Source organism: Spermophilus citellus (genome assembly GCF_964194105.1).
Source record: "Spermophilus citellus genome assembly, chromosome: 3".
NCBI classification, from domain to species: domain Eukaryota; kingdom Metazoa; phylum Chordata; class Mammalia; order Rodentia; family Sciuridae; genus Spermophilus; species Spermophilus citellus.
Window position 1 is genome coordinate 154,292,188 of NC_138184.1, and position 13,102 is coordinate 154,305,289.

General features: G+C 39.1%; 1 protein-coding gene across 1 annotated transcript in view; it reads right to left on the bottom strand.

Annotated features, from left to right (window-relative positions):
* The window catches only part of TSPAN13 (tetraspanin 13), a 30,466-nt gene extending 19,276 nt beyond the window's left edge, over positions 1-11,190 (bottom strand). Inside the window, exon 1 of the mRNA XM_081283762.1 lies at positions 10,881-11,190. Coding sequence (XP_081139888.1) covers positions 10,881-10,943 — 63 coding nt within the window. The 5' untranslated portion in view covers positions 10,944-11,190. The remainder of the gene's footprint in view (positions 1-10,880) is intronic.
* Positions 11,191-13,102: the final 1,912 nt, after the last annotated feature.

Genomic DNA, 13,102 nt, shown 5'->3' on the forward strand with positions numbered 1-13,102 from the left:
CGGCTTACTAACTTTACCTCCATCCTAAATTTTACTGCTGAGTAGGTCAGTGGTTATCTACAGATTTGGAATCCAGGTTGAGAGAAGAGAGGAATTAGAGATGGGGAGACTTCTGTGGGTAATGGATATGTTTAAGGTCTTGAATTTGGTGATGGGGTCACAGATGTACACCTATACCAAAACTTATCAAATGCTACACTGTAAGTCTGCATGGTCAATAACACCTCAATAAATCTGCCCCGCTCCCCAGCAAAAGACAAAACCTCAGAAGGAAAAGCATTTTAGAGTATCATGTTTCTTCTGTCATGAACAAATTCTGGTGCCTAAGAAGAAAGCCACATGCCAAGTAGGACTGGACAGAAAAACAGATGGAGACTAGGTACATGACAGCATGCTTGGGTTGTGTACCTTGCCTGGGGGTTGTCTACCTCCTCACCTATTTCTCAATGGAAACAATGAATGAACTTGACCATTTTAAGCAGTGGTATAGCTGGGCAGCTATTTCTTGCAACTGAAATGTTCCTATTGCTGTCTCGAATGTGTCGTCCAAAAACTTGAATGTTAGAAACAGAATCCTCAAATCCGTGTTTTGATGATATCTGTAAATGGAGCTTTGGGGAGGTTATTGGGGTTAGATGAATTCTTGAGGGTGGGGCCTGGAGGAGGGGATTAGAAGCTTTATAAGGGCCAAGTGTCAGGGTTTGGGACACTGAGGCAGGAAGAGCTCAAGTTCAAGGTAAACCTCAGCAAGGTTTAGTAAGACCCTGTCCTAAAATTTAAAAAAGACTAGGGATATAACTCAGTGGTAGAGCACCCCTGAGTTCAATCCCCAGTACTACAAAAAAGGAAAGAAAGCAAGTAATTTTTTTTTAAAGATAGAGTGAGAGAGGAGAGAGAGAGAGAGAGAGAGAGAGAATTTTTTAATATTTATTTTTTAGTTTTCGGCGGACACAACATCTTTGTTTGTATGTGGTGCTGAGGATCGAACCCGGGCCGCACGCATGCCAGGCGAGCGCGCTACCGCTTGAGCCACATCCCCAGCCCCAAAAGCAAGCAATTTTTTAAGAAGAGGAGTGGACCTGAGTTTGTATATATCCACTCTCTTGCCATGTGATGCCTTCCTCCATATGATGATGCAGCAAGAAGACCCTCACAAGATGCAGCCCCTCAATCCTGAGCTTTCCAACCTTCAGAACTGTGAGGAATAAATTTCTTTTCTTTATAAATTATCCAGTCTGTGGTGTGTTCTGTTTTAGCAATAGCAAACAAACTAAAAAACTAATATGGTGGTCTTTGTTTAAAGCCAATCCAACTAGGTCATTCCTGGGCTGGCTACCCTTTGTTTCTTGTTTTAGGATAAAGTCTACCTAGGCTCTTAAATTCCAGCATGTGAAAGGCCTGGATTACTCCTAGAGGTAATTCATTAGTCACTAATCCCCACCCCCATTCATTGAATTCCTTTAAGGGGCCCTCTACCTGTTAAGTGCCATTCAATCAAGGCACATATTGATCTTATATTCCTAGCACCTGGCTATGTGCCTAGTACTGAAGAGGTACTCAAGATACACTACTGAATGAAAGAGCTCTAGATATGGCTCAGGATGGGCAAATGTTTATTCATCAGCCTATACAATACTTGGGGGGAAGAAATTCAGTCTGATAATATCCCAGATTATTCTTCATAATACATAACCTATAAAAGTGATTTTCATTCTTTGATCAAATATGCACATTTCAAAAATAAGATGAAAAATCAGATTTGAATATTTCTTAAACAGTTAACATTTTTCTGAGCACAAAAGTTCTACTAGAGTAAGTAAATTGCTAAAAAAAAAAAAAACTTAAAATATTTCAAAACACTGGATTAGATGTTGTAATTATTCAAAAATGTTTTGCTAGCAATAAAGCAAGAGAGAAGTTACACTGGTAGTATAAAGCAAGAAAATTTAGGTCATTATTAAGATACAGAAGAACTATACCACCGAAATGTAATGCAGCATCCACTGACATGGGAAGAGTCCCAGACCACCTTCCTCCAGATGCTTCACCATTTATGAGTAAACACGTTTGAAAACTAAACTCTTTCCTAAACTATTAAATGTGGAAAAATAAAAAAGCAATTTAGAGATCGAGCATGTGTTTCAATGATGCCAAACATCTGGATGGAAATGTGAAAACTCTATAAATAATCCAGATATTGCTAAATAGACAGTGTGAAAGCCAAAACCTCAGTTCTTCCATTGCTTTCATTCTTTAAGTCATAGAAAAACCCCAAAGTGTTCTTGCACATATTTTTTCTTCCTTATGGTTCTCCATAGTGCCATTGCTTTTATTTTTACTAGCCAGAAAATACAGAGCATCTAGTAACTCTTGGAAAGAAATTACATAAAGGGAACTGAAAGTGAGGGATCCTGACTTGTCTTTCTCCAAGGTTAACTAGTTTGCAATGATACTCACAGCTGGCAAGAAAGTTCCTATCCTACCCTACCCTTCCTTCTTTGGAGCAGTTAGTTCTAAATGACAAGAAGTGAAGTTACGGGCAGGACAACTCTGCACTGATCCCTGCATTCAATTAACTAAATGCCAACCATATGCCATGGCTGTGCTGTGCACAAAGCAAAGCAAAAATGATTGGGACACAGTCTTTATTGTTGACAGGCTTATAGGTATCTCAAGAAAAATAAAAAGGGTGCCTACTCTTTCCAATGACTTCATTGATAAATTCAAGAATTAAGTCTTGGTCCTCATCTCAGCAGCAGCCCTTGACACACATGTTCAATCCCACCTTCTTAACTCAGTTTGCATTTGGTGTCTAGGATGCCAAACCCTACCAGGTTTTTCTCCTACCTGACCAACTAACTATTCCTTTCTCCACTCCTTTGCAAAATCTGCTTTGTCTCCTAGACCACTTAATGGATGAATGTCACTGCTTCAATCCATGGCTGCCCTTTTCTATATAACCTCACTAACCTGTTGGTTTAATCCAATCTGAACTCTGTAAAGAACATTCTCTATGCTGACAGCTCTCTGAATTTAAATCTCCTGACAGCCCTCTCACCTGAACACCAACGTTCTTAGTCTGTGCCACCTGACCTCTCCACTTGGGTACCTATTGGCAAAAAATCTAATATTAAACCCCTGATTTTCATCCCAAATCCTACTTCACTGATAGCCTTCCCTGTCCCAGTTTATGGTGTATCCATCCTGCCAGTTGCTTAGGTCATAATCACGTGTAATCTGTGACTCATCCCTTTCTCTCACACTCCATTTCCAATCCATCAGGAAATATTGTTGACCTCACCCTAAAGAAAGATACAGAATCTATTTCTTTCACTTTCATTGCTACCATACTGGTCCAAGTCTCCATCATCTCAGGATGAGATGATAATCGTAAATTATATCAATATCCTTCTAATTAGTTGTACTGCTTCAGCCCAGGCTTTCGAATACAATTCTCAATAAAAGAGCAAACAATCTTTTACCTAAAAATCATAGCCAGGCACAGTGGCACATGCCTATAATTCCAGCAACTCAGGAGGTGAGGCAGGAGGATCTCAAGTTCAAAGCCAGCCTGGGCAATTTAGTGAGCTACTACTTCAAAATAAAAAGTAGGGGTGTAGCTCAGCATAGAGTGCCTGCCTAGCATATAGGAGACCCCTGGTTTGATAACCCAGAAGCACAAAATAAATAAATAAATGATTGACTATGCTTCTGGATTTAACACCACTCCCCCACCCCACCCCACTCCCAATGCAAGAGATGGACCTCAAATCTGGCACATGATAGGCAAGAACTCTACCACAGAGCTACATTCCCAGCCCTGGATTTAACTTTGATCACAGTGGGCTAAAAAGAATAAGATATAGTTTTCCAGAAGTTTTCCTGATGTGAGAAAGAGCAGTTAGTAAAGGAGCAACCAATTCTGTAAATTTGACTTGCAAAGTATTTAGAAAACAATTCTGTGTTACCCCCCCCCCCAAAAAAAAAAAAATAACCACAGGCTTGGGGCCTGGGTTGTGATTCAGTGGTAGAGTGCTTGCCTAGCGTGCATGAGGCACTGGGTTCGATCCCCAGCACCACATAAAAATAAAAACAAATAAAATTAAAGTATTGTGTCCATCTATAACTAAAAAAAAAAATTTAAAAATAACTACAGACTTAACAATGCAAAAATAAATATTTCTGCAAGGTGTAGTGGTACATATAATCCCAGAGATTCTGAACACTGAAGCAGGAGGATCACAAGTTCAAAGGCAGCCCCAGCAATTTAGCAAGATCCTAAGCAATTCAGCAAGACCCTCTCTCAAAAGTAAAACAAATAAAGAGTTGGGGATGTGGCTCAGTCATAAAATACCCCTGGGTCAAATCCCTGATACCAAAAAAATAAAATAAAATAAAGATTCCTTCCTGATAGAGCAGGCTTTATTGAATAACTTTCCAAAGACAGAGAAGAGCCTAGTATTAGCAAAAACACGTAGGAAAGGGCACAATTGTATTGCCAATCCAAGCATAAAGCAATGTACATAGGTCAGAGGGTGGTGAAAAATCTCAAATGGCATGCTAAAGAATTTGTTCTCCTCTGGTTTTCATGTTTTTAAAAGTGGATTTGGATTATTTCTTTTACAGTGTGGTAAAATGGTTTGTATGTGAATTCATCTCAATATAAGAAGGAATATGGATCAGACCCAACCTGCCTTCACCAAAAACTCCAATGTGTTTGAAATGATGACACCCACTATCAGGTCACGGTGACTTACATTAGGACAATAAGATGTTCAAACCTCACTTTTCAACAATGAATTTTCCCCAAAATTAATTATTTCTTTGTTTGGAAATGTCTTTAATAATTTTGTAGTTAAAATTTGTGAATGTCAGTAAGCTCATTTCAAATGAAAAATGGCATGAATAGGACATTTTTGTTACTGTATTTTTTAAATCATAAGGTGGAAAATTTTAGGAACATATTTGGCACAAAACCAGATTATAAATATCAACATAATGATATCCTCTGAAAATTCCACCTTCTGTAAGTAGTGAATCATTTTTACTTAAAATGCAAGTAAATATTCAGAACCAATTAAATTCACTCATCCAGTAGTTTGAATGACAGAGATAATGCTACAAATCTAATTACATTAAAATATTAAACTAGAATAATTTTTTAAATGGCCAGAATTTTTTAAAATGTCAAATGCAATAATTTGAAAGCAACTGCAGTAAGTACATTTTTTTCTTTTGGCTGAAGTACTAGTATTTTTTCATTTGAGTTATGACTGAACAAAAATTACAAATCTCCAGCATTCTAGTGATGACATTAGGACTCAGAAAAAAAAAAAATGCACAAAACTAAGTCTAAAATGTAAACCTTGTAATTCCAAATTTATACTTACCACACCTTAATAATTTTTTTCTTAGAACTAAAAGAGTTATTTTATTTTAAGGATATGAACTTTTTTCCTTTCTAGAGTCTATTGACTTAACTGAAGCCTGAATGTGTTTAAAACCCCAGAGGGCTGGAGATACAGCTCAGTTGGTAGAATACTTGCTTTGCATACACAATCCCCAGCACCATTAAAAAAAAAAAAAAAAAAAAAGAAAAAATTTAGATCTTGGGGGCATATGCCTGTAACCCCAGTGGCTCAGGAGGCTGAAGGAGGAGGATCATGAGCTCAAAGCTAGCCTCAGCAAAAATGAGGTGCTCAGCAACTCAGTGAGAGGGCTGGGGATGTGGCTCAGTGGTTCAGTACCCCTGAGTTCAATCCCCAGTACCAAAAAAAAAAAAAAAAAAAAAAAAAAAAAACAATAGTTTGAAAATCTTTTTATTGCAGCATGCGGATTTATAATTAAGAAATGTAAAATAATTCACCTTTTCCCACCAGAACCTGCAACAACTCATTTTATTTCTGTAATATATCCAAAGCATTTATATACATCTTACTTTGACTACAACTGCAAGAGGGGAGAATAGAAAATATTACTAATTTATAAATGAAGAAACTGAAGATGAAATAAAATAAGTTGTTTGTCTAAGGGGGAGAACTAGAAAAGTTGAATTTTCTTCATAAATCTGATGATTTTTCTCTCCATAAATTAGTGTTTTTTTTTTAATCTGTAAAACATGGCACACTGTATCTATTATAAAATGCATCTCAATTTCAGAAATGTTAAAATGTAAATCAACGTGTCTCAGAATTGATAAAATTGGAGGGGTGGGTGGAAGTACCAGGGATTAAAATCAGGGTCACTCAACCATGGAGCCACATATTCAGGGTTATTTTGTATTTTATTTAGAGACAGAGTCTCACTGAGTTGCTCAGTGCCTCGCTTTTGCTAAGGCTGGCTTTGAACTCAGGATCCTCCTGCCTCAGCCTCCGGAGCCACTGGGATTACAGGCTTGTGCCACTGGCCTGGCCTTAAATTAGTATAATTTTTGATGTTCAGTGAGAATTTTTTTCAAAATAATCAAAGATTTTGGGGGAGAAAGAGACAAACTTGAAGTGATTTTAGAAGAATGAACACACAAAAATAAACTTCTGAAATTTCCTTTGTGATTTTAAGATCATGAGTTATTTGTTTTTTAGGTTCTTCTTTTGGGGGGTGCAGAACTGAGGACTGAACCTACAGGCACTTTATTACTGAACTACATCCTCAGTCTTTTTAGTTGTTTTTATTTTGAGACAGGGTCTTGCTAAGATGCCTAGGCTGGGCCTTGAATTTGCCATTCTCCTGACTCAGCTTCCCTGAGCCACTAGGATTACAAATATGTGCCTCTGCAACTGGCTTATTCCTTACAATCTTAATTAAAACCCATATATATTAACCCATTAGTATTTATATTTTTTCACATACATTTTACATATATACTTCTTACAAATGTGTATGTGTGTGTGTGTGTAGATATGTATGTGTGTGTGTGTGTGTGTGTGTGTGTGTGTGTGTGTATACACACACATACATATATATGAACCATCCGTCAGTTCAACTCTTAAAGGTCCCAACACAGTAAACACATTTTTGGTCATACTTTCAATTTGGTTCCATTTAACAAAGTCAGCTACCCAACTACTTTTCTTTCTTTCATTTAAAAAAAAAATAGATCTTTATTCTCAGGTTAAGAAGTACAAGGAGTTGTACTATAAAACTTCAAAATATAGGGCAGTGGATGTAGTTCAATGGTAAAGCACTTGCCGAGCATGTGCAAGGCCCTGGGTTTGATCTCCATCCAACACCAGGAGAAAACAACAAAAAAAAACAACCAAAAAAAAAAAAAAAAAAAAAAAAAAACCTTAAAATGTTACATATTTTAATACATTTTATATTTTCCCAATAAGTCACTATGTATATTTTTTAAAGTTCTTTTCTACTATTTGTCAAAATATTTCCAATCTAAAATATTCATATAAAAACATACTATTAAAATAAATCATTTTCCCAAACATGTTTTATTTATATCCTAAATAATTTCAAAGAAATTACACACTAAATTCTATATTTTCCCAATTCAATCAAACCTTTATTCCCCTCCCACAAAGACCTTCCCCATTCCTAAATTTCATGGCACCTAAACCCTTACACACTATTTCTTCAACTAGATGTTGTCTTTTCCAAACAAGCATTCATGTTTGTATGTATTTATTTCCCACAATTTTTAGTACAGTACACACAGTAGGCAAATGTTTATAGACTAAATATAGTTCTTGACCTCATATGCACAAGAGGTTTGGCCAACCTCAGTGGCACACACCTGTAAACCCCATGGCTCAGGAGGCTAAGACAGGAGAATCATAAGTTCAAGGCCAGCTTCAGCAACTTAGTGAGACCCTGTCTCACAATAAAAAATAAAAAATGAGCTGAAGATGTAGCTCAGTGGTAAAGCACCTCTGAGTTAGATCCCTAGTAACCCATCCCTCAAAAAAGAGGCTTCTTAAAAACATATTGATTTTAAAGCCCTGTTTGATTTGCTGCTGTGTTTCCAGTCAGGAAATAAAGCCTGTCATACAGTAGGCACTCAAACAATATTTGTTGAATGAAGAAACTTTAATCATCTTTAAATATTGGAAGTTTTGAAGCAAGTCACTTTCCCTGACAACACCATGAAGATGGATTAAGAGACTGTAACTTTCACTTTTTATTCTATACTTATAAATTATTTACATATACCACAATAACTTATGGTTGTTCACTACTAGGGATCTCCTTTAATAATAATAACTAAGACAGAAAAAAAAAAACAATAAAAAAAATCATCCATTAAACTTTCTCATAGTCATCAAGTATCCAAGACAAGTTTGGGGATGTTCCTTCCACCATGTTCTAGTGACATGTTTCTGGGCTAATCATGAATCTAGCACTAATCTCAGTTTCATCAGAAGCCTACCTGAGAATCCAGAGTCCAGTTGTAGAGTCCTTAGTTCCTCAGAAAAGCGCTTCCACACAAAGAATGATGCCCTAGATAGGTCATGGTCTTTACACCTGCCATTCCCATAAGCAATCCTGGTTTTACTAATTCTTTTAGAAATTACCTCAAACCTAATCCTGCAGCTTTGAACATATTTTAGAGGCAGAGACCAAGGTAGGATTAGAACCTACAAAAGATTCTTTTATTCATGTTTTATAAATAAATGCCTTCCAAGTCCCCAAGTTCAACCCTACATCCACCCACCTCACATTTTTTTCATGTTAAAATGTTGAGAGAGAGACCAGAGCAGATACAGAATCTAAATAATAGCTATAGAATATTTCCCACATCTATTTAAGACCTAGTTTAATTCTGCCTGTCATTCATCTCCAATTTAAACTGCCAAAGTTATTTTAGCCTATTCCCAAAAGCATAAGAAGTGGCCACTAATTCATTTTAAGAAATGTCCCTTTGTCTATCTAAAAAGTCTAGGGTTTAAAAGGACAAACCATTTTTATATTCCCATGAATTTCCAATTAATTTTTTTTGGTACCAGAGTCCAATTAAGTTTTACCACATAGCTATTAAATAAACAGAATATGCTTTGGAGGAAAATATTTAGAATATATATTAGTATTAATGTTCCTTTTTAAAACTTTCTATCTCCCTACTGTCCTGATATGCTATAAATACAACTAGAAATAATATATCTTAAAAAAGCAATAGAACTTGATGTAAAAATAACTTGCATGCATATATATGTGTATGTGTATGTTTATATATATATATGTGTGTGTGTGTGTGTGTGTATAAACATTACATAGACTCCGTAGACATTCTACTGTGTACAAGCAGACACTGTAAGAATAAATGTCTGGTGAGCAGGGGGAAGCATCAATAGGAGGAAAAAACAAATAAGAACACAAAATAGAATATGAAGTTCTAAGCAGACCATTCATGCTAATAAAAGAAAATACCTTAAGTGTTCATCAGCATTTATTTAACAAATAATAATAGGCATGCCTCAGGTGAAACAGGTAGATTTTGACAAAAAAACTTGACATGTATCCACAATTACAAGCAGCTGAACCACCAGATGTTCTAGTTTTTTTTCCTCAAGTAAGTACCATGTTGAGGAGATTCCTACTACCTAGCTAGAAAAGCAAATTCTATGCCTGTTTTTGCCCTGCCTTCCAAGCTTTGCCATCATGTTCACGGGGGGGGGGGGGGGGGGGGGGGGGGGGATGATGGTAAAATGACCCAACCTCTGTGTTGGTGACCACAAGACAGCCTCTCTATTCCAAGGACGTAACCTAAGCTTGCAAGATGCCTACCTCTCTGCTAATGCAGGGGAGCTGGGTTTGTTTTCAGGGTGGGTGTTGCAAAGCATCAGGTGTATTTATAGAAAGGAGCAAGACTATGATGGAGGGATGATGACAGAAGAGGAAGTTTCACCCAGTAGAGAGCGCCTGTAGAAAGATCTGGATTCCACAGCATAGGTCTCTTTTCTGATTCACCACTTACCAGCTATGAAAACTTATTAAAACCTTTTTTGGTCTGTTACCTTGTGTATACAATTTAGACAACTCCCCTTACCTCGAATGGTTGTCAGGAAGTCGAACAAATATCGTGTATGAAACCTAGGATACGATACGCATGCAATAAACGTCAACTTGTCATCCTCTTGTCCGTCCAGAATTGTGCCTCAAAAATCACAAAGATAGCTTGCAGCGTTAAAACTAAGAGGCCTAGGATGGTTGGCAGAGAAGAAACGACTTGGGTGGAGGCTATCTTATTTACTGGAGGACTTCTCTTAAAATGGAGTTAGGATATTGATAAGCGGGGGAGGGGTGGGGAACACATGGAAAAACCATCAAGTAGGAGCAAAACTGGCAATAACATTAACAAAAAGACAACCCTTTATGTAAGCACCAAACTTCGGAAGCTGCGCATATCCTCAGAACCTACTCGGTGGCCTCAATTCAAATTACAAGAACACGCAGAGCTAACCTAGAGGTACACCATCTGTAAGCCCCCAGTCAGTTTCAGACCACGCCATTCAGCAAAACTGTCCTCAGACCCCTGGTGCTCTCGCGTCTCCAAACCCGTTCCATATGGGTTCGGAAGCTAGGAGCTAGCGGCAAAAGGAATCGGGATGAGAAAGTGGGGAGGTCTAGTTAAATGCCTGAAAAACAAGGCGGTGGGTGAGGGGGCGGGGTGGAGCACTGTGGCAGAAACGCGGCCAGCTAGCCTGAAAGACCGCGGCTTCACAATGAGCCAAAGGAAGAGACTGCGACATGCGCCGGCTCCAGGTCCCGATCAGGGACTGATGGTTAGGCCGGGGGCGCGCAGAGCGTGGGAAGACGGGAAGTGGGGGGGGGGGGGGGTGGCTGGGACGAAGCGAACGAGTCTATGGCCAGACAGGGAAGACAAGAGGCGCCCCTGCAGGTGCAAAGCACCCAGGCCGGCTCCGGATACTTACCGTGTAGAGCAGGTTGAGGGCGCACAGGCAGTTCTTGGAACACGCGAAGCCCCCGCAAACCATCTTGGAGCCTGTGTTTGCCGGCAGCTTCAGGTAAATGCCACTCTAGCGGGCCTTCCGGGGAAGCCGCTTTGTCCTTGCCTTGAGGGCCTGGCCGAGGCTACACGGTAGCGCCAACGCGGGCTGGGGGCTAGGGACTGGGGCTGCAGTGCCCGGCACGCCCGCGGCTGCACAGACCCGCGGTGGAACCTGCGGCCGCCGCAGCTCCAGCGGGAGCCGGAGTCCCGCCCAGCTCCCCCGCCTCGCCCCGCGCTCTGATTGGCTGCTGGCTGGGAACAAAGGTAGAAATATGCAAATAAATGCGCTCTGCCAGCCGGGATCCGGGAGGGGAGGGGCGGTCCTGGGCTAGGAAGAGAGGGGCGGGGGCCGTTGGGGAGGGAGTCGGAGGCCAGAGCTTGTGGCCTCCATGTCATTTCCCCCGGAGCAGGTGAGGAGCCCAGGGTGGGGCTCCGAGAGATCCACGCTGGCAGGGAGAAATATGACAGCGCCTTTCGATTCTTGGACCCGGCGGATGACGTGGCACCATTTTGAATGAGATTTTAAAATTAAGCACCTGGCCTTGTTTGAATGAAAGAATGAACGCAAGAATGTGAACGATTTAAAAGAAGGGATGAAGAGGGGACAAATGAGAGGAACAAAATAAGTGAAAGAATAAAAGGAAGAAGTAAAATCTTTTTTCTGTCAGAAAATAGGTAAGAAACGTGGCCTATAATTATGAGCAGTGTCAAGTCAGAAAGACTTACTCTATAGGGATTTGCAAAATACTAATAAAGTATGAATACATGAATGCAAAAGAAAATCAAGAGTGATTATTTTTATGGTCATTTCCTGAATTTCAGTAAGTTTTATTTTTGTTTTTCACGAATAGGAACTGTGAAAACCTTTAAACAAGTTTTCACCTCAGTTAATTATCACTTCATTACATGTCTACTTATAGAGATGCATCTTGAATCCTCAATTTCTCACCTGTAATCCAGATATTAAAAGTGTATCAAGCTGCTGAAGTTTGGGGGGTGGGTGATTGGTTGTCTGTTTTTGTTTTTTGTTTTGTTTGGTTTGGTTTAGTTTGTTTAAGACAATGTCTTGCTAAGTTGCTCAGGCTGGCCTTGAAGTTACTTTCCTCCTTCCTTAACCTCTTAGCCTCCCAGGCCCAGGCCACCACAACCAGCCAGATCTGACAGTTTTAAACACTGTGTTCCAAGAATGAAACTAAACCAATAAAAGTTCAGTTATTTTGTAGTACCTTTTGCCTAACAGAGGCTTTTATAAAGAGATTTTTGAATTTATAACACTTATATGGAACCTACAGTTTTATATAGAGTGGGTTATATGAATGAAAATGCTAAATATGTTCAAATATTGATTTATGCCAGGTGGGCATGGTTGTGCACATCTGTAATCCCAGCAACTCAAGAGGCTGAGGCAGAAAGATGGCAAATTTAAAGCCAGCCTTAGCAATTTAGCGAGACCCTGTCTCAAAATAAAAAGGGCTAAGATGTGGCTAGGTGGTTACTCATTCAAGCAATGGTTTTAAAGAAAAAAAAAAGAAAAAGAAAACATTGATTTAAACAAGTTAATGAAAAATAATGTCTTCTTCTAGCCTCCTCTTACCTCCCCCATCATCACCACACCAAGGTCTCATTGATTCTTTACTTTTTGTGACCTTTTATGTATACATAGAAATATCCCAAAAATTAATCTGTAAAATAATCCGCAAATCTAAACAGTACATTATTACTCAGCTTTCCTCTTTAGAAGCCAGAAGTTTACTAAAGAAGAAATGTTGGCAGGAAATCTATTCATCCTTTTCCTCTCCTTGGTGTCATGTACTTTATACCAATGGCAACCCTCTCTGCCTTCTTTGTAGTACCCTCACTGTCTCCCTGTGGGTTGAAACACTTTCTTTTTCTCAGAGAAGTACCACCTATGGGTCCAGAGCCCACCAGGAAGTAGATGGTACATTCAAATAATTGTTTAATAAAGGGACCATTTTCTAAGTGTGGACAAGTTGAAGGAAGCCAACAAAGTATGATGACGTAGCCCAGGGCCAGTAAGAACAGAAACTTATAATTACCCCTAAGACTGAGGGATAATTTAAGGAAGCAGTTACAGAAGCCAGACAGGAGCTGTAATTGTAGAAAGCATCTGCAAGGAGTTATGGC